This window comes from Cyphomyrmex costatus, unplaced genomic scaffold (genome assembly GCF_001594065.2).
Source record: "Cyphomyrmex costatus isolate MS0001 unplaced genomic scaffold, Ccosl1.0 scaffold398, whole genome shotgun sequence".
Lineage (NCBI taxonomy): Eukaryota > Metazoa > Arthropoda > Insecta > Hymenoptera > Formicidae > Cyphomyrmex > Cyphomyrmex costatus.
In genome coordinates this window covers 540857-564228 of record NW_017278185.1, presented here as the reverse complement: position 1 = coordinate 564228, position 23372 = coordinate 540857, and the positions used below count along the sequence as shown (strand labels likewise).

Sequence of the window (23372 nt, the reverse complement as noted above, 5' to 3'; positions counted from 1 at the left end):
ATCTCAAACTAATATTCACGGAATTTTGATAAATTTCATAAATATTTCATGGTCATTATCTCTGTGCTACTTGAAATCCCCCAAAAATGTACGCTTAAAAAGAAATAAATATATATATTCGGACGTTGAAGAGAAAGAGAAAGCGAAGACACACCGAGTACAAAAGGTGCAAGCAACGCGAATAGTCCTATTCTTTTTCGCTTTCTCAAACACCATTAACACGAGGCGGCATTTCATCGGTCCGTAAACAACTCCTGCTCGCAGTTACATCTATTCACATGATTTTTTTCGACGCGAGGTCCTCGAAACGGAAAGAGTGGGAGCGAACGACGTGTGTGCGGTATGGTATCCACCCCTCTTCTCGGCCTCCCTATCGGCAAGGTGGAACAGGTGACTTCGTCGTTCTACGATCGAGCTGCGATCACTCGTAAAGCTCGCGTTCGAACAGCCGGGCAATTCGGAGATCGTGAATAAATTCGAATACAGCCCGCGTGTCATTCCTTCGAGCGGTCTCGTTCACGACTCTATCACTTTCTCGGGGAAAAGAGCGTTTTCGGTGACTCGAATAATTCCCACAAAAGGGCTAGACAGTGAGATTTCCCAATGACGATCGCGCAAATGCGAACGTGATCCAACGATCGATCGTCCATACCGTATCGATATCTTGAAAGAGACCTACGATCGCGGTACGAAAGAATTAAACCTGCGTGACACTCGTCATCAGGCGACACGTTTGTGGGAGGGGCGAAATGGGGACATTTGTGAGGATTTGGGCGATTTTCAGTCTGATCGGTCTGTCGCGTGCCGAGTCACCGGTGGAAGTCTTGACATCCTCGAACAGTCTCGCTACCTTCGAGGAGGAGGACATACTCCGCGTGCTTTCGCGTAACAAGACCGACACGACTAAGAACTTCACTTTCGTCGAGCTGATCAGCAGCCTCGGTAATTACACGATCGACACCGAGAAAGTTATATGGAGTGACGACAGGCCGGAAGTGCATCACACGAATCCGCACTATGGTAAGCGATATCAGAGCTCTATTACGTTCTATTCTTACAGGAGAGACAGTAGAATATCTATTTCGTAATGAATTCGTAACAAATTGTGAAATTATCTAACATTTCGCCAACCATATCTCGTAAGGATACAGGTATATTTTGCGAAGATTAGAATAAAAATGTCGAAATTATAGTTATTCCGAGAATTGTTCATTTCATCTGCTCTGAAAAACACGATAGGCTGTTATGATTTCAGTTTCGCTATTTGATACTCATCGCTATAAATGGTTTTAATGCAAATATATTTTAATTTAATTTAAATATTAAAAAGTCGCGAAAGGATCACAAATCTCGAATTCAGTGAGAGACTAAATGAATAAACGAGTGATTTTCGTATAAAACGGTACATTTTTAATCAAGCAAATCGTGCTCGCGTAGCGAACAAATAATTTTAAACTTGTTGACGGACGTGTAGACAAGTTGCACCGACGCAACGCGGAGCATATCGCCATTTGTAGCGCAAGCACCGACTTCATCTTTTAAACATTAGTCGTTAACTGTAAAATCCACTCGTGGCAATCAAAATTCACACCTTTCGTATGCTGACGATTCTCTTAATTAACAAAATCCTATTAACCTTCGATCAGGCACGTGGAAAGGAGTAAATACTTATGCCTCTTGAGCACTAAGTAATGGTGAACTTCGACGATTCATCGAAATTTATGACGGGGAGTTATATCGAGAGAGTTTCCACGCGATTAACAAAACGATGATCTGTGGATACTAAATTTCCCTCGTGAGTTTGAAAAAACGTGTAATCGTACTTTTATAAATCGAAGGCCGTTCATATGCATTCATGCCAAGTGCGCGTACCGCACGGATGCCGATCACGTTGATTCACGAGTGCGTAAGATTCGGAGAGTATCGACTGTGCCTTCTTTCGATTCTGAGAAAGTCCAAACAACTACAAGCAAGTCTCGATAGAAGAAGAAAATGATTTCTTTGTCTTCGATATAAATATAGTACAGTGAGATCTGACTTGCACGAGTGTAATCAAGACCTCAACGGAAGATTCTTTATTGACGTATCTTATTGAAGTCGAGCGACAAGGAATGCATGCATCCGCAGAAAACGTATTGACCTTAATTACCGTACTGATACTCTGCAACATATGAGTCTCTCGGAAGCCAAAACTGATAAACCCCATTCTCTTTAAATTCTTTAAATTGTACTACGTGATTAATACTAATTGTACTACGTACTTAATCAATTTTTTATTTATGTTAATTAATTATTTTTTTTACATCATTGCTTAGTTGAAGAAGACGTGATAATCGTATGTGTATACTCTAAAAGATATGAGTGTGAATTTAACACCAGACATGCGGTGTTTATACCTATAATTCTCACCGTATTGCTGCTGAAACATCACCATGATAAAATTTGCAGTGGTGTTAAATCCATGTTGATTTTTATATCAACATTAACAGAATGAGATTAAACAATATGTTAAATCCATATATTTTTTAGAATGTATAAGTCGTATGTTCAGTCATAATGATTTTTTTGTATCTTAATACAATACTGAAACTGCCAATTGTATCTCGCTAAACCTGTCAATTTAGTAATTTCCTATCCTTATTTTCGGTTAACAAAAATTTAATTTGGCATTATTTGTATCATTGGAATTTATATAATAAAGTATATTTATACTTTATTCACATATTTTTAATATTTCACATATTTTTAATTCACATATTTTTAATAATGCATATCTAAACCAAAAACAAAAAAATTGAAATGATTATTAATTTTTGAAGTCGAAATGATCGACAGTTCTAGTGTTAAGTGTCAGGCTATTACCAAAATTTACGAAACATCAAAGAAAGCAATGCCAATATATTTTGACATGTGCGATGTTGAGGACGACTTTTAGTGATGGTATCGTACGTATTATGCGTCGATGCACGAGCGAACGTGACTACAGTACTTGCAGCATGACATAATAAAAGTCTTAAAGATTTCAATATAGGAAATCAACTCACGAAAGACATGTCGACATTTCAGCATACTTTCAATGGAAACTGTTAGTAAACTATGCCGTTCGGAAACATTAAATCCAGGAATCCATAATATATATATTTTTAATGTATAACTTACTAAATTTAAATTTAAATTAAATATTTTACGCTATATTCTGTATCTTTGTGGATTTTGACTCAACACACACACACACATGAATCCTTATATACTTAACTCTTTATTATATTAACATATAAGGTATAATACATATAAATATAGGTATATAATTCATTTTACCAACAGCAAACTGAATTTTCTGCATTTCTTTAATTTATCGAGTCTTTCTGGAGTTTCTTCTTTAATTTCAAATATTTTGTGAATTATGTATGTCTGATGTATTTTCATAAATATTGATTTTGCAATTAAATTATTGTAAAAATGATATAAAATACAGAAAAATCTATTTTAAACGTAAAAGTCTTTATACTTATTAAAATTAACGTCAAAAAGATATAAAACACCTAAATTTTTTATTTACATAAAATCTTACGCGGTTTGTAATACAGTCCCTGAGGGCATGGAAAAGGCATCTATTCGTCCTTGCAATGAAACAAACAACTAGTGTCCTTGTACATACACAATCTCAATATTACCAAGTTTTTTTTTAGATAGGCGATATATCCTATTATTTATTCATTTTCTTGAAATTCACAATAAACAAATCAACTATGTCTTAAAATCACATTACCGGAAGATCAAAATATGGATATATTAAAAGTATATTAAAATTACTAAATCACACAGATGATTATTATAACATGACAGAAATTTAATGTCAGACTGGTATTTCCATAATTTTCGGTTCTTGTTTCAAGACTATTCTAAATAATGTCTTACGATGTTAGCACGGTTCTGTAATTATGATTTACGTCATCTTAAGATTTTATTTAAAATGATCTTAAATATAAAATAAATTATGAACATCGGCCTTAGACGATTTTCGAGAATAATTTTTAATGCTTTATAACTCCGCAGGACAGATCATCAAAATATACCGTAATTAACATAATTTCATTCTCATTGATAATTAGCTCAAATACATATAGTCATTATACGCGTCTAGATCCGTTTGCATTTCCATTAATAATAAATACAAGCTAGTCACGCGACGAGAACGATTATGATGGTAAAAACATGTCTATGTGTAGTTTATTAATTGACAAGCTATATATAGTTCAAGCTATATGAATTCAATTAGAAACCGGTTTTATTAACCAAATTATGGGCGTAACTATAGATGCAGCAAGAAAAGAAGATGTAGACGGTATTCTTTACCCGCTATATTTAATGACTCGCTACAAAACGGAATTCACAAACTAGACTTGGTGACTACGACAAAAGTTATATCAGGAACGATTAAAAATTCCGGATTTTTATTGCCACATTTTTTCATCGGACGTTATTCAATTTCGATTTCTTATCATTTAATGTCTTTTTAATCAGAAGAATTTGTATTCTACAATATAGCCGTTTTAAACGATTACTTTGCTAATCTAAGATGTTTTTGCAATAATGCACTATAACGAGCTTGCCAGGTATATCAATAAGCTATCATTTACAGTTCGATTATAACAATAACAAATAGACTTGTGTTACAATGTTTTCTAATTGATTTAACCTTTAACTATTTGCGTAATGTGATTAAATAATATAATTTTACGTTGCACACCGCGCTGTATTAAGTGTGTGAGTCATGGACACGACATTATATCCGTTAAACAAATACTGATTTATATAAGAGAGAATCAGACTTGAAATTGGAATTTGATCATGGAGGGGGATATCGTCTATAACTAAATTCCTCTCCCAAAAAGAGTTTTTGAGTTTATTGTTGACTTTATTGAGTCTGTATACGTGAGCAGAGTGATTAGCAAATTCAGATTCTATCAAAAAATTATGTTTGCAATATTTACTTAAGTATATTCTTTTTTTTATTTTATTAATGTAAAGTAGTGCAACAACAATTGCTCAATATTTCTCAATACTGAAAAAAATTATAACCACCGGATTTTCCTCGACCTATTTACATTTCATAAATTAAAAGAATGGTTCAGGCATTAATTGTATATAAATGAATGTATCTTTACTTTTTCCGATATAATTTACCTAATAATAAATATCGCTAAAATAGAACCAATAATAGAAAAATATTGAGAATCTTTGACATTATAAATAAAAATTTCTGCTATATTAGAAATTTAAAAAAATTTGAATTACTCATCGATACAGAAAGAGAAGCTCTTATTTTTTAGGTTGAGTATATACATATAATACATACATATATATAATATATACACAGTGTGTTTCATTTTAATCGCTCCAGATAAATATTTCGAAAAATGTGGAGGATACGGAAAAATGTTTTAGACAAAAGTTGTATAGTTTCGAGGGGGTCATTAGACAGACCTTTAATTTAACCTTGAATTATTGTATGAAGATCACATAAAGGTCACTTTTAATTTCTTAAGTGGAACCTCCCATTTTTTATTGTATTTTCTTGGAGATTCCTTGAGAGAGCTTTCCAAAATACTATAATAAGATATTTTTTTATTATATAAGTTACTTTTCGAGTTATAAGGCTTGAAAGTTACTGTATCGCTGGCATTAACATCACCCAAGATGTCTGTATCCAATGGATGACTAAAACTTCTTGAATGTTATTCAAGATCATAGTCTGGATGACATTTGACAAGATCAAGGCCAATGGAGGTTGTAACTCTTTTTTTCATTTTTACGTTTTATAAAAATGAATTTTCTGTGCAAAAATGAAAATAATAGGCACAACCTCCAGTAGCCTTGATCTTGACAAATATTATCCAGACCATGATCCTGAACAACGTTCAAGAAGTTTTAGCCGTCCATTGGACACCTTGGGTAATGTTAATGCCAGTGGTACGGTGACTTTCAAGCCTTATAACTCGAAAAGTATTTAATGAAAAATATTTTATTAGAGTGTTTTGAAAAGCTCTCGAGGTAAGAAAATAAAATGAAAAATGGGCGGTTCCATTTAAGAAATTAAAAGTGACTTTTATGTGGCCTTCACACAATTATTCAAGGTCAAATTAATAGCACTATTTTATGTCCCTTTCGAAACTATACAACTTTTGTCTGAAATATTTTTTCGTATCCTCCACATTTTTCGAGATATTTGCCTGGGGCGATTAAAATGAAACACACTGTATAGGGGAGAGTGAGGCTAGTTGTAACATTTTTTGTAAAACAGGCTCAGATTTTTTATCACTTTGAAATTAATAAATTATGAATAGTTAGTTTTAAACTATGACTTCTTAGACTGAAAATATTATACAGATGTAAAAGATATTTTTCTTTTAACTATATATAATTTTAGATTTTATTATATTTCGTAGATGTTACTTTTAACCCCGGATCTGGGGTTAAAAGTAACACCATTCGGATAAGTAATAATATCAAACACTACATATATGTAGATACATATATATACTATTGTATATAAATATATATACTATTGTGTATATATATATATATATATACTATTGTATATGTAGATATATTATTTGTTACTCAAAGGTAAATGTATAAAAACCGAGACCAAAATTACAAAAAATTGTGAAGTTTATTTACATGTATTTTTCAATAACCTCTTGCACATACCTACGCCCGATGATGATGCGTGCGCTTCTGATTGTCATTAAACAATAGATGGTGCCACTATAGACTTTTGTCTTTATCTATAATTTCATATCATGTTTATAACATTTTTTTATTTAAGTGTTACTACTTACCCCTATTACTTTTAGCCCAATCTCCCCTATATATAACACGAAAAAAAATATATTTATAGATTTAGCATCTCTTGACAAGTTTAAAAAATATTTCGCAGTCAATAATCCCCAACAATGAAAAAAGAAAGATCAGATTTCTATACCGTTTTTCGATAACTACAAAATTTACAATATCCGATTTCAATTGTTATATCTTTAATACATTTCCGATTACGTGTATATACACACATATATATATGTATATGTATATAATCGAGAATCAGATTTCGGTATAGAGAACAGATATTTTATATAAAAACTAAAAACAAAACACAATATTTCAAAGAACGAGTTTAAATGTCACATTATTAATTCTTTACTATTACCTTGACATTTCTATGCAACTTGCGTTAAACCTCTTTTTGACAGAGAATGTAATTCACCTTGATCTGCTGTATAATTTTAAAAGCAGTCGGCTTAAAAAAAATTAGGTCCAGCCGTGCATATAATATATGGACGTATCGTCGTCACGTCTTCTAATTCAGGCTTCTTATTGCCGACGCGACCGATGGTAGAAATACGTGGACAGTGCGATGTCTCAACATATTAAATTATTACAGAATCGAAGAAGGATCGAGAGTTCTTTGATGAAGACATCGTCACAAGTAGAATCAGAAAGTAAATTACATGTAATTGTGGAATTAACCAACGATCAATGTTCGTTACAATTGAACTTCGTCTATACATCGTATGTCATTAATCAAAATATGCTATTTAATTTCGTTCCGAATTTCTAAGCGTTACTCGCAACTCATTTGAAGGCGGAAGGTAAATATTACTGCATTATGCAACCCATGTGACACACAGTATTACTAATGGACCGAAGAAAGGTCAGGAACACGACAGTAGTTGGAAGGTTCAAGGTTATTATCATACCTACATCTATAACGATACACACTTGAAACATAAGATATCTTGAACTCACCTAAATTAAAAATGCAAATCTGATTTTCACTAAACTTGATCCTTGCATGCCATTCATTCTTGTTGGATTCTCGGTATTTTAAGCAATCATTAATACATGTATAACAATTTCGATAATTAAATAATAAATTAAATAAGATAGTAATATTTGTGGCTTGAAAAATTTAATATCATTAAAACACTTATGTTAGCTTCCGCGATTGTGATGTCTAAATTACACATATTCATAACGTGATAAAATATAATTTACAACTAATTAGTGCGTACTTACTAAACAAAATTGAAGTAAACAAATGTTTTGATTGAATGAGTGCGGAAGTTAAGTTCAAATTACGCACACAGACATTTACATCTCTTCTTCGACTTTGTTTAATAAGTGCATTCCAATTGGTTGCGAATTATACTTTTTCGCATTATGAATACATAATTTGCGTATCAACAATTGCCAAAAATTCATGTAGATATTTATACTTGTATTGGAATTTCAAAAGAATTCTTGATTCAAATTCATATCTATACAAGGAGCGTTTTAGTAGAAATTTTCTATTGAGAAACTTGACCTTCAGACTGATAAATTTAATAGATTTGAACATAGGTATAAATTCATGGGAGAAGGGTCAGCCTGTTAAATCAAGGTCTTTTAAAAATAAATTTCGGTCGGATATAAATAACAAAGTATGTTACTGTGTTCTATGTTAATAGACTCGCGTCGTTAATATTTTAGAAAGTTTAACTTGTTTTCGTACAGCTATTATTAGAAATCCCTAATAAATACCATTATAGGGATTGTACCGACTCATAGTTAAGTAACATGCCATGTAATCATTGCCTTCGTTGTCTCTGTCGAAAGTAATTGACAGGTGAAATTCATCGATATCTATGAATGCGTTTCTTATATCAATTAGAAAACAAAATAAGAATTAGGAAATAGAAATACTAGCCATAATAATCAGACCTGGATCTTTCAATGCTTAAATAATTCAATGTGAATTAATGTATATATATATATATATATATATAAAATATACATTATATGCATATATACATACTATATTTCAAGGGATGGACGGAATAAAGACCTAATTACAAAATCTTGATTTTAATAAAAATTAAAATAACTTGCTACTTTTTTATTATACAATAAATGGGAATAGTATCAATTGTAATGTCTTTGTTACGTTAAGAAAAATAATTAAACAAATAGGGCTCAAATTTCGGTTTTTTTTTTTGCAAATATCTCGGTAAATATCAATTTCATTAAGAAAATATGAGAGAAGAAAATCAAAGAGCGGAAAATTTTATAGAAAAAGTTTTATAGAAAAAGTTCTGCAAATTTTTTTGTCGTACGAGCAATACTTTTCAAATTATGCAAGATGTACTTTACGCAGTGAAGTTTGCGGAGCGCGCCGACAAGACATCAAGCGAAATAGAGCGTCGCATGCGCGCACAAGAAATATAACTTTTGAACTAATTATTATACAGAAATTGACCAAAATGCGTTGAAAAGCTGAAATCTTCAGCTTTTTAATGGGATTAGTTTCGTTATTCTATGACAATTTTTAACAATTCGACAATTGATTAAACAATATGTTACATACAATTTTTAACTTTTTTTTTTTTTTTTATAAAATCAGCTATAAGTCGATATCGAATTATCTAAAAAAAGGTCGTCGGAATACTCCATTTTTGCCATTTCTGAATGACACATTCCTACATAACAAAAACAATCTGTATTATACCTTAATATAAAATCTTAATATAAGATCGGAAAATAGCCAAAGTCGATTAAGGCATTTTTTCCAAAGATTATATCGTTTTCATTACCATAGAACAATCGAAATGATTCATATTTTACTAATGTAAGCAATATCAATTCTTTGTTTATTTGCACTAATTTCCGAAAAAAGGGCCTAAGTAGAATTATGCCTTTATTCTGCCCAATTCTTCATTTGTAATCGTTTAAATAGCGCGCTAAAAATTTTTATCGGACTTGAACGCAGTTAAACTATACTGAAATAATATCACGATTCAATTTTGATACGTAATAGGCATCTATAATATTAAAGAAATCTTAATATGCTGGAAATCTATAAATAAATAAATTTTAATTTACCTCTGTAGTTTAAAGACTTAGGATACTCGCACGGAATGCTATAAAGATTTGGGTTCGATTCCGAGGTAATATTTTTCGCAATAAATAAATTTAATTACAGATTTCCATCATATTAAGATATTTTTAACAGATGCTGATTAAGCATAAAAATTTAATTGTGATATCATTTCAGTAATTTAAGATTGTACATTAACGGATGACACATATGAAAAGATTATCTATCTATACAGTTTTTATAATGTGAACATTAAAATAAATATTATATCAAATATATTATATCCTGTCTTCGTTTTTCTTATGGTGATAGAAAAAAATGTGATCATATCACTCCTTGTTTTCAACGCTCTCGTTGGCTGAATATTTTCCAACGCTTCATAGTTCATTTATGTTGCCTGATTCATAATGTTCTTCGTATTAATACTCCTCTAGATATCTTCGTAAGCTAATCCATTTCAACGTGCACTCTCATTCAAGTACTCTACCTGATCGTCAGCAATATCAACTTTCATGTCACCCTATTCATCGCACATCTAAATTTCAGAGTACCTTCTCTTACACTGCAGTAAAATTTTATAATACTTTGTCATCTGCTTTACGCTCACAGCCTCCTGTATTTCGGTCGGAGATTACTCGATATATTGCCTTAAAGTTTTAATATCAGAGCAACTGTTTGTACATTTCTTCTTATTGTTCTGTAATATATTGTTTAATTATATTGTGTGTAGTGTTAACAGTATACACAATAAAGTTATTATTATTATTATATACAATAGATATTCACGACATCACTGTGACTGATACTCCTGTTAGGTGAGTGGCGAACGTTTACCATAATTTAACCATTTCATAGTTAGGTTGTTACATAACGAAATTTCAGTTCGAGGTTTTCCAATACCACTTAACTGTACAACTGCATTGGACAACATTTATACATGTTGAGAAAGACACATATCTCACAGCAATATCTATTACAAGAATACAATACACACGACACATACAGATAACTCAATGTTAGACAAAACCGACATACATGGGTAACAAAAAATCTACATTAGAATTAGATCAAGGATCTTCTGTTGAAGATTTGAAGATCAAATATGAGCCTACAGGTTTTCTCTTATAATTGTATTAATCAGTAGCGTGAAATTCAATCCGGCACCGACTCCAAAAGCCCTATGTACATTGTATTATATTATTATTGTTATTATTTCAGTAGTTTGGCTGAGTTTTCAAGTTTGATATAAATGCATGTACATTCATGGACCATTGTCCACTTCATTAGATTGCAACATATTTTTCTTAAATACAGTTTACCGAGCGATTTGTTCTTACTTATATACATAGATCTATGAGTAAGAACCATTCGATTAGGCTGAATTCCGAAATCCATTAAGAAAAAAGTATTGAAACCTCATTGTCCACGAGTGTACATATGTTATAGTATGTATATTAGGATTGGTAGATAACGCGTTATTTGTAACGTCGTTACCGTTACAAGTTACTTTTTTCGGTAACGAGTAGGTAACGACGTTACATTTTCTTTGGAATAACGTTCATGGTAACGCAGCTACATTTTTGGGGTAATGGTAATGATTTCACTAGTTACTTTTGCCGTTATACTTTATTTTTAGCCACGTAAAAATTTTAGTCGTTAACTAGAGCTATAGAAAATAGAGATGCGACGTTAAAGGAATAGGTCTGATTGGCTCTCTTATATTACTTGATTTTAAGCAAGACTTAAAACTCTATCTACCTTGTATTAAAGTCGAAAGAAAGACAGAGACAAAGACAGTTTAAGTCTCGCTTAAAATCGAAATCACGTTGGTGCAATCGGGTCTTAATCACATAATCACGACGCCTTTTTTTCATTGTATTCATAGTTCACACATATAGGCTGCGTTTTCTGTTACATTATGCGCGTTATGAACAAGAATAAAATGATGTATCATACGCACTATGCGTGAAACGGAACGCACCTATGGACTAACATATAGCATATGTAGACTGTAGTGATGAGATCAGCGAGATCACGTAAGATTCTATCCTAATAAATATGAATATATATAATTATATTATATGTATATAATTATATATGTATACCTACATATACACATACACACACATACATTCTCTATTAAAAAATATAATTTTAATATCTTTTTTACATTTATCAAAAAAAATCTGCACATAACATTCTATTAGTGTCAAGAAAAAAAGTAACGATTCGTTATATTTTAAGTAACGATAACGGTAACGAGTTATTTTTATGAGCGTTGCCTGGTATATATTAATTCACATTGAATAATTAAATCATTAACAGATCCAACTTCGATCTTTATAGCCGGTATTTCCTATTTCTTATTTGCTGAGTTTTCAGATGTACGGTCCAAAAAGATCCTTATTTAGAAGTAAGAACTCTTTCAAATGTAAAACTATGAGTAATAATAATTAATAGAATCAAATTTTAAACATCACTAAAACATCTAACAAAAGTATCAAAAAGTTCAAGACTACTTAATTTACATTTCTTAACTGCTTTAATTTTTGTGAACGAGAATTTAAAAGATAAATCGATACGTGATCAATTAATTATCTGAAATTTATGTGTATAGTATATACTAAGCATTTCACTGAATTTTATACGATGTATATTTTACAAGTTGATATAATATCAAGAGATGCGTATCGAATCAAGTATTTTATTGATTAACATTAAATTGAAAAATAACAAAAACTCTTTATATAAATAATAATCAATAACAATGAAAGGGCGACGTAAGAGTCAAATTAAGATTAAAATTGTGGAAATGTTGTGACATATTTAATTTTAGACTAGGAATACATTGTGTTTATTGATTAAGTTCATTCTTTTGTGAATGAGAGCTGCTACAGCTCATTTCGCAAGAATAAAAACACTTTTTTAGAGACGTATTGTTATTTCCTTTTAGAAAGGAATGTTATCAAAAGATACAAATATTAGGGAAGAGTATACTAAAAAATAAATCTTGTTATTAATTGAAATTATGATAAATTCAATTAGACTTAAAATACAACTCATACTCTTAATTTAATAAAATATTATATATAGAGATAATAAAAAATACGATTATCAGAATTCTAATTCATATGATCATGAATTTGTTTTGTTTGTACTTCTTGTTGGTACAATCAAAACATATTTTTCAGTATATCATAGGATGGATATGAATAAATATGCATTTATACCATTTACATACATTATTTGCAGATGCGTTATGATGTTTACAAAATTCCTCAAAATAAGATGCATATAAAGAAACGCCTTGATTCTTTGGCACTTTCGGTGGAAAGTCCTTGCTGTGAAGCAAATTCGGTGGAATGTTCGCTTATTGTAAATGTCCAACGTGTGAATTGTGTGTAATCAATAAACAAGGACGCATCTATGTAAAACGTATACATTTGCAATACAATTGAGAGGGGGAGAGGAGAGAGAGATATGTTCAATGTCCACACAACGTGTCGTAATGTAACGTTAGTTTTATGAACATTCCGCGGTAACCGATATGACGTTTATAGTCGTGTAACTGTTTTTTTTCTTAATGCTGCGTATTCGAATAAATTTGTTATTTGATTGTAATGTAATAAGTATGGTAATTCTTTTTAGATTGTTATCATCTTGCATATTGATGAACTAATTGAATAAAATATTATGTGATTTTGAATTCGTTCCATATGAAATAAACGTTGAAATATTATTCGCTTTTAGCGGACGGAATGATTTAAGATGCGATTTATTTGTTCGGTAATTAATAATAATCATACCCAACGATTTTGGTTGAATTAAATAGAGATTGAATTGTGAACTACTGAAAAGAACAGACGATTTTTTGTTCAAGCGTGAATAAATCATTAATTTATTGTATTTTAGTTATCTCTTCATGATGCATAAAATCAACGACTGAGCGGTTGGCAAGTAGCTATAATGAAGATACACAAGTACCTACGTATTCGACCCTCCCTGCCCATCCGTTAATTGCCTTCACAACAAGACGTTGTAAATCACAATGGAAGATGTAAAGATACTTACACGATAGGTTGACACCGCCGATCATTATCGCGTTTCGTAATACGATTTCGTGCTTGCGCGCACAACACGAGATTTCTGCTTAAGAGCGTTCTCTAATTACCATGCGTCTCGCATGTGGTGCTATGCAACAGGATCAACTATATCTGGCTATCATCTATCTGACCGTCAAACCGGTTCGGGTTTGGATTTGATAGTAAAGTGAAACGTACTTAACTTAGACCTTGCGTAACGAGCGTAAATTGTGTCATTATCACGTAAGCCTGTTTAAATATTGTACAACCCACAAGAAAATTTAGTTACACGGATGTAAAACGAAGAAGTTTGAATACAAGGTTAACGCCCAAACGCAGAGAGAGCTCTTGCAAATAAATTAACGATACGAATCACTCTCTCTTTGACTACTGCTTATTAAACACCAACTGAGCGCAACATAACATTAATGTTATAATTTCATACTCAACAATATAACACATGTTGTACGTAACAGTTTACATTGCTGAGTTTAATGAGATTATCAGAATTGGAAAATAACTAATTACGTGTGACGAAGTTATAATTAGAGTTACTTTTTTCAGTAACTATAATTTAACTTTGTGTTTCTCTCTTTTCTCATTTATAACTGTAACTCAACCTATAATTAGTTATATGTTTTTGATCATCAATTGACTATTATATAATTTAATAATTACTTTGTATCAAATCTTTTGTTCTTTAATATTGAGTTGACCAAAATAAAACTTAATAAACAATCAGTAATTATTGCTTGGAATATATCTTTATCCTCGATCAAATCATCACACTCTTTAATGTTTATATTAAGAATTGAGCTTTTAATGTTTGATTGCATTTTAATATTGTTCCCATTATTTTTATTCCAAGTATAATATAGCATACAATTGAATGTTTAGTACAATAATAATATAATTTACTAGCGTTAAGAATGTATAAAATTTTTGTATTTAAAATAGTAATGCACAAAATTAACGAAAAATTAATTATAACTGTAATTTGTTACTTTTTAAAATAACTTGCAACACAAACGCACATACACGCAACAACTGTATAATAACTTATTAAGAAAAAAAAAACTACAACTGTAACTAATTATTTTTGCAAAATAACTTCCCCAATCCTGGAAATAATAGCTGTATTAATGTTATGTTTTTAGTTGAGTTTACTGGGCGTACACTGTACATCTATGCGTGTCGCATTTTATAGCAGATTGCCACAATCGATCCGGGCAGGTAAACCGCAATTGCTAAGTGATTCCGTTCGCACGGAGACCGCCGCGCTGCGTCCCGATTTCGACATCGACGCGACGTCGGCTCGTACTCTCTGTGGATGTCCGGCTCTATTTTTTAGTTCGATTGCCTCATACTACCGCGAGAAAATGTCATCGTATCCTCAATGGAACAATGGAATCCGGGTCGATTATCTGCTGCCATGGAAAGACCGGCAGGCAATGAGGATGCTCGAAATCGTGCGAGCTCGCGAATAAGTGATAATCGATAGCTGTAATAAAATTCAAAGTATAATATATCGAAGACTTAGAAATACAAACCGTATCGTTAAGGTATTATGTTAATTGTCATATTAACGTGTAAGCATTTAACCAATACAGAGAGTATATAATACGACGCACCCGTGATGCAATCACGATAATCATGCAACACTACTTTCTATTCGAACATCTACGCTTTTGAAATTTGATTTATATTCTATATTTAATCTAGCAGGTACCCTACAAAAATAATTGCATCATCGGTGTTTATCAGATTCTGATCAATTCTTTCGATATTTTACAATAAAATACTACATGAAAAAAAATATTTTTGTTAAAATATCTTTTGTTAAAAATTAAACTAGACAGATTTGAAAATAAATTTAGTAAACTATTAAAATAATTATTAATAGAATATTAAAGCTAGTTGCTAGAATGTCAAAGATGTTTTTGCTTGTTTTTCCTTTTGGTCATAATATTTAAATATCCTACATAATTATTTTAACGATACAACAAAATTATTTTCAGATCTGTATCTTACTAAGTTTTTAGTTATTATATTGCAGCAAAATTATTTTTTTCGCATATTATAATTAGTTATAATTATAAAGTAATTAAAATATAATGAGAAAGTAAAAGGCTAATAAGATTCAAACATCTATAATTACAAAAAGCGTTGGATAATGAATCAACGCTAATAACATGTTTCGGCTTTGGGTTTCGGCCCTCTTCAGATGTATAATAATGTATCGAACGCATATTACAGCCAGTGTGTAAATAAAATTAAATATGTAAATACAAGACTCTTAGTATTCAAAATATAATGAGAAGGTAAAAGGCTAATAAGAGCCAAATATCTATAATTACAAAAAGCGTTGATTCAATATCCAACACTTTTTGTAATTATAGATGTTTGGCTCTTATTAGCCTTTTACCTTCTCATTATATTTTGAATACTAAGAGTCCTGTATTTATATATTTAATTTTATTTACACGCTGGCTGTAATATGCATTCGACAAATTATTATTGAGAACCGAAACCCAAGGCCTACACATGTCATCAACGTTGATTCAATATCAAACGCTTTTTGTAATTATGGATGTTTGACTCTTATTAGCCTTTTACCTTCTCATTATATTTTGAATATTAAGAGTCCTATATATTTATATATTTAATAAAATAATTATCCTTGACATGCTGTAAATTGTTAAGAAGTTCTTTTTCAAGTTGATTAATTATGCATGGTACCGGTTTAAGATTAATCTGGGAATACTCCGGGAGATTTGTACATTAAATTTCGCTATAATTATATACAGCGTAATATCATTCGATACAGATCAATGACCTTATATATCATCCAATTCAATTTTGTTTAATTATTTCATTAGCTTATTAGCTACAAGATCAATTTTCAGTTATCGAATAATAATTTTATGTTATAAACGCGAAGCTTTTTGAATACTTCGCATAAGACGGAAAAAAGAATTTTGTCAAAATATTTAAAAATTTACAGATCTACAAATAATTTTATTAGACCATCAAAATGCTTCTGTAACAAGCTTAAACTTGGTATAGAATATTAAAATTTTATTTGCACAATTGTTCATTATGTTTGAGCGTTCTATATAATTATTGTTGACAGTCCAAAATTATTTTCAGATCTAACCAAAATTTTAGATACTAAAAATTATTCTTTCCATGTAGGAGAGAAAGAAGTAGAGAAGAAAACAAAAAAAACATCGAATTGAAAAATCAGTTTAATCTGCATCATACAGATTGCATTATTGAACATTGCGAGGTAGATCGAGTCACATTTCAGATACATCAGCGTTTTCTATATAATACCCACTATAGAATTATGCCGACTGACTGAATCGTACATCGACCTTTCTCGAAAATTTCGCTTTGATTCTAAATTGCGTCATCGTTTGCGAACAAGCACGCCGGGAGGTATCTTAATAGCGCTCTCGCATTATCATGTCAATGTCAGGCGAACGTAGCTTTTACGTTGATAAAGTTCCTCGCTCGTGTTTGAACACAAGGCACGTAGCCAGCGATTTACGTGAATCCCCCCGGTGATGTACTAATTCATGAGAAAGAGAGAAGCCCCGAGAGAGAGAAAGGCCTTCGATTTTTTGCAAGTTTTTCTTTGCTTTCGCACGACTTAATACAAATCAAGGGTAAACTTCCTTAATACTGCTTAATACGCGAATATCCGACATTCCCAGATATTGAAAGGCATTGAAAGAATTCCTCGCATTAAAAGGATCTTCTTTTCCAGAGGACTTCCCCGAGAAAATCGATTTCGAGGCACGCAGATTATTGCAAATCCTTCCTCCTTACGATCCCGGTGCGGGAGGTGTCAGCGCGGAATGCAAACGACATGCCGATATCTTCCACGAAGAGCTCGCCAAGTTCACATTGTGGGCACTCAAAAGTAAGTTGAGCATACTGATCAATCATGAGTATATTCAGGATTTTTTTTCCGAGAGAAAAGATTTACCTATCAATTTTATTATCACATAAACAGCAATTTTTCACGCTAATAAATTATTTCTTTGGATATTTTAGAGCTTAGAGTGCTCTTTCTTGTTCTTAATTTTGAATGGGAAAATATTGAATTTTGTGAATCATAACTTTTAATTCGGAAGGGAAGAAGTTTTGAAAGTCCCTAAAGCCTTCTCCTGCCTGAATGTGCCTATATCTACGAGTAAGTCCAACGAATAAGTGTGGTACACACACATTCGAAATCATGATTCATATAAAGCAAACTAAAGATAGCACTACGTAATCTGGAATCAAATTATATCACGATGGTAATTACGGAAACCTCGTTTCGTGAAGTTCTCCTTCGGAACGATTGCGAGAACGGAACTTGGAACGTGTCTTTATCGATCCTTGAACACGAATTGACCGAAAATAAACGACGAACGAATTTATATTTAATGATCTTTCATAAGCGACTTGAATGATTGTAGTACATCACATTTTATTCTTAGACGAGGATTAATACTTCATTATTATACTTCGTTATTATTCTGTACGTGATACGAGAGATTTTACAACGATTTCAAGATATTGCGGTCGTCGCAAAATCCTTTTTTTTTTGTGTCCGAATTCTCATTGCGTCTGTACACGTCAGTGTGGAATTTTTTATATATTACGAACGACCTGTCACGCGGACATTATTATTATCACATCGCAACTTCCAAATATAGATAAATAATATTCGATATTCTAAATTTTTCATCGAGTTTACTTAATCTTCTGGAGCTGCTCGAGCCGCACAATGAAAGAAATATTAGAAACAAATATAAATATTAAATATTAAAGCTGGGACGAAACGCCATAATTACGTGATATTCTTCGCAATATATTAAATTAATTTAAAAAGATTTTTAATTTAATTTATTGACTCCCATTGCCCTGTTTCTCTATATTAGTCGTTTAAAAACATATTGAGCCTTATTACAAACATTTAAATATTAAAAACTCAAAATTAAGAATAGACATTAAACGCAATGCGAATAATATCGTAGATAGAAATATAACTAATTCCAGTTGAAATTTGTTTATTTCTTTAAAATTTAATTCTTTCCCTGCAAAATCTGGGAAAATTGAATTGTTTAACATTTTTGACGCAGAGATTTGTAATTAAGTAGGTCCAATAAACTCACCTTCAATTCTGAGTTAATGTTATGGACATTGTAAAGATTATTCTCACAGTCGCAGAGGATAGGTCCCACCTTTCATTTTTTGTAATATTGATCGCTTTTAACGTTTTAGTGTATGACGCGACCGCGAAAGTGCCTTCCGGACTGCTGAGCGGGAACGTTAATCAATTCGGCGACTTCGACGAGTGCGTCGGTGTCGAGGGCAAGGATGGCATTCGGGGACAGTATTGTCTGGCATATTTGCAGCTGGACGTCGATCAGTCCCGGCCGGACCTCAAATACCTACATCGCCTGCTGCATTCGCATTACGCGTTTCGCAGCAACATGACCGACGTAAGTGTACAATGCGCGCATTTTCGCGATGCACCATGCGAACCAATTAATGTGATCGGTGTCGTTTCGCAATCAATCACCGCATCTCATGGCGATATCTCACGTTCGCGAGCGGAATGACTGGTCGCACGTAGAATATAAAAATCGTGCGCTTAAGTTGTTCACCATTTACTCGCTGTCCCGCAACATGACGCGAGATTACGATAATACAGGCGGCTCGTACACGAGAGTCTAGCTATTTTGAGAACATTTTTCGCGGAATTACCATTTTTCTTTTTTTTTTTTTTTTTTTCAAACAGATTGGATTAACGAATAAAATTAATTAATGAAAAATTTATTCGCGACGAAGTTAATTCGAAAAATCGGATGTAGAAATCGAAACGAGTGAAAAATATTTCTATATCGGTATTTCCCCACGAACATAATGCTCCCGGCATTTTAACCATTCAGCGGATCATCGTTGGCGCGCACACATTTAATCCCTGATGAATATGTAAATAGACTCGTGAATCCTGTGCTGCAGGATTCATAATGTAAATCTACGAAGTCGAGGGACATTGGCGACCGGATGTAGATAAAAGACGCTATTCGCGATTCTGACAGGTGACACAGGTTGAATTTTAATAGAATAAAACGGGGGACCGTGTAAAAAAACAACAGTTACTCCGAAAGAAATGCTCAAGTCTCCTGGTAGAATATCTTTGATAGTTCTCTAGAGATTCCAGTTAAATTTAGAAATGAGAAATTTGTTTCACAAACTTCTAAAAAAATACACGTCACAGAAACCTTATAATATTATTTGTTGCGATATATATTTACGGATAATCTCAAAGCATAAATAAAAATTAATTTATTTCGACACATAAGACAAGAAAAAAAATCACATAATTCCTCGCTTTTAACGTCATAATTCGATGACTGTTGAGGAAAAAAGCAGCCTTAATTGAGGCTCTAAAATAAACGTAAAACAAATCGCATAGGAATGTGGATTGATGAACCATCCAGGAAATTTGTTTTGCTCAGAGATTGACAATCTGATTACATAATAATAGCAGACAATAATATGCGACACGTGAAGTTAGAACAATCGTCTGTAATGTTGCGTATCGCATATCAAATTGATGCTAATGTTTATCATTCGGTACTGTTGACGCTGCTCACAGTGAGACCCAAGAGCATTAATTATGGTTACTTGACTGAGCAAATGCATCAATTATTTTCTGAATTGCTTGTTTCACCTTCATGGAAACGTGGAAATATGATTTATAAAACGTCTGTTATCTCTTTTATTCGCGTCTTTCATAATCGAATGCTTCTAATAGACTTCCGTAACTCTCAAAAGCACCTGTGCGACGAGTATATTGTAACTCATCGCACCGACCGACGCGACGGTCACTTATTATGAAAGATTTCATGGAAGATCATCTCAGGAAAAAACATATTATCGTATCAGTTATGCATAATCGATATAATACACATGTCAGATTTCCCCAATGTTTCTTCATTTCTACATTTTTTCCCAGTATACTATAAATATTTATTAAACGATACATAATAGCAATTTTTTACGGACACTCACGGACGCGCTCCTCTGTAAAAAAAAATTACGGAAAATAGGCGAGAAATTGCGTAACAGGATTAATTTTGCATTGCGAATAGAGAGAGAGAGAATATTATGGTAATTCTCAAGAACGTAATTTATCAGCTCGTCTTTTTGGCGAGATTTATATCGTTCTAATTAATCTTTTCAGCAATGATATGACATTGAAATTCGCAGGTCTGTGGTACAGATTAATCTTTTTGTCAGCATAATCTAACGATTTCAATTTCTACATTAAATTTCGCTAAAACAATTATTAAATTTCTATTCAATTCTATATAATGCAATATTACAGGTTATAAAAGTTTTTGTATTTTCAGCCCGGTCACAGAGTGCCGCGTTATAGCCACGTAAATTGGGCCATATGCACACCCGCATCATGCACAGCCCAGGATGTTAAAGCTTCTCTGCAACATACCATCTCAAAGTACACAGCACAGACTGGTCTTAAGATCTCGCTGCAAGTGGACCAGAACATGTGCCAAGTAAGGCCGGAACTCGTTCTGTCAAAAGCGATTGTCGCCACCAGGTAAAGATACTATATACTTGCTTGATTCATGTCTTAATGTTGTATTATATTAATATCATTTTAATAATATATTAATATAACAATACTTTTTAATATATTATATATAATAAAATACTTTATTTAAAATATTTATATCATACAATTAGTTTTTCAACAATAATTTCTTAAGATATTGTATTATAAAATAGGAACGAATTAATCTATTCAGTCATAATAATATGCATCATTATCGATTTTTGCAATACACTTTCACAAATCGTTAGAATTCTCTACTTTTTTGAACGGAACATTTACTACAAACCTTCGCGAAACTAAAAACTAGTAAATTAAACAATTGAATATAACAATTTGTATCAATTGAATAAACAGTCAAACAATGTAAAAAGGTGGCTCAATGGTAAATAAACATAAATATGTAGAAATGAGCATACAAACATAACGCAAGATGTCATATATTTAAAAAAGAGGAAAGTATTTTACTCAATACTTTTCTCTTTTTTAAATATATGGCTTTTGCGAATGACGTCTTGCGTTGTGGCTGTATGCTCATTTCTAAAAAAGAGAAAAGTATTGAGTAAAATACTTTTCTCCTTTTTAAATATATGACTTTTGCGAATGACACGTTGCGTTGTGACTGTATGCTCATTTCTATTTACATTTATCAATTGAATAATTTTCACGTTGTTCTTTTCAGTCTCCTCTTTGTCACCGTGTCCGTTCTGACACTTGTAGCCGCATTCTACGATCATTGCAAAATACCGGCTAGCGAATTGCTTTTATCGTTCTCTTTGAAGCGCAACATCCTGAAATTATTCTCGTTGGAAAGACCGCAAGGCGACATAGCGTCGCTTCACGGTATCCGATTCTTGAACAGCGCTTTATTGCTCGTATCTCACAAAAGCATGGCAGTATTCTTTATCCCATACGTAAACCGAACTTACATGAGCGAGGTACGTTGTAAATTATTCATTTTCAAATATAAATTCATGAATATATAAGTCGAGAAACTCAAACTCAAAATATATTCGTATTCGACTTCTTTTTTTTCTCTTCCTCACAGATAAAATAAACTTTGGAAATTGTAATCTTTAAGTTTTTCTATAATATAATCTTGTTATAAAAATATGAAGAACGTATATGTATATATCATTGAAATATAATTTTATTTTACGAATATTAGACTTTTTTATCATGTGAATAAAATTTCACATCCACTGTATTGTGATTAATCAAACTTAATTTTTATCACATATAGGTGCATATTGCTTGGAAATAAACGATAATTTTTCAACGTAGTTTTTAGGTAAACCATGGACCGTCTTAGGAAGAGTGGCTAGTCTGTACACTGATCCGTTCATCATGCTATCCGGTTTGTTAACGACATATTCGTTTATCGGTAGATTGAAAAGATCTGGAGCTTTAGACATCAAAAATGAATATCTGTCACGTTTGCTAAGGTACTGATATATAGTCTTAATCGAATAAATGAAACAAGAAAAATAGTTTTCTTTCAATACGCACGATGATTTCAGGCTAGTGCCTACTTTAGGAGCGCTGATACTGTTCTGTACTTACATTATGCCGTACATTGGATCTGGACCACAGTGGCCGCTGGTGGTGACCAATCACGCGGAAATCTGTAAGAGAACATGGTGGCGGAATTTTTTATTTATTCATAATTATTTCGGATTTGAGAATATGGTAGGTATAAAAGTTTACGTACAAAATAAAGAGAGAGAGAGAGAGA

The 23372-nt window shown here is 32.0% G+C and overlaps 1 protein-coding gene across 1 annotated transcript in view; it reads left to right on the top strand.

The window, feature by feature from the left end:
• Positions 1-749: 749 nt before the first annotated feature.
• LOC108776978 (nose resistant to fluoxetine protein 6) overlaps positions 750-23372 on the top strand; it is a 24423-nt gene continuing 1800 nt past the window's right edge. The window contains exons 1-7 of the mRNA XM_018543751.1: positions 750-1020; positions 17771-17926; positions 19276-19496; positions 21417-21625; positions 22320-22575; positions 22922-23082; positions 23158-23326. Coding sequence (XP_018399253.1) covers positions 750-1020; positions 17771-17926; positions 19276-19496; positions 21417-21625; positions 22320-22575; positions 22922-23082; positions 23158-23326 — 1443 coding nt within the window. The remainder of the gene's footprint in view (positions 1021-17770; positions 17927-19275; positions 19497-21416; positions 21626-22319; positions 22576-22921; positions 23083-23157; positions 23327-23372) is intronic.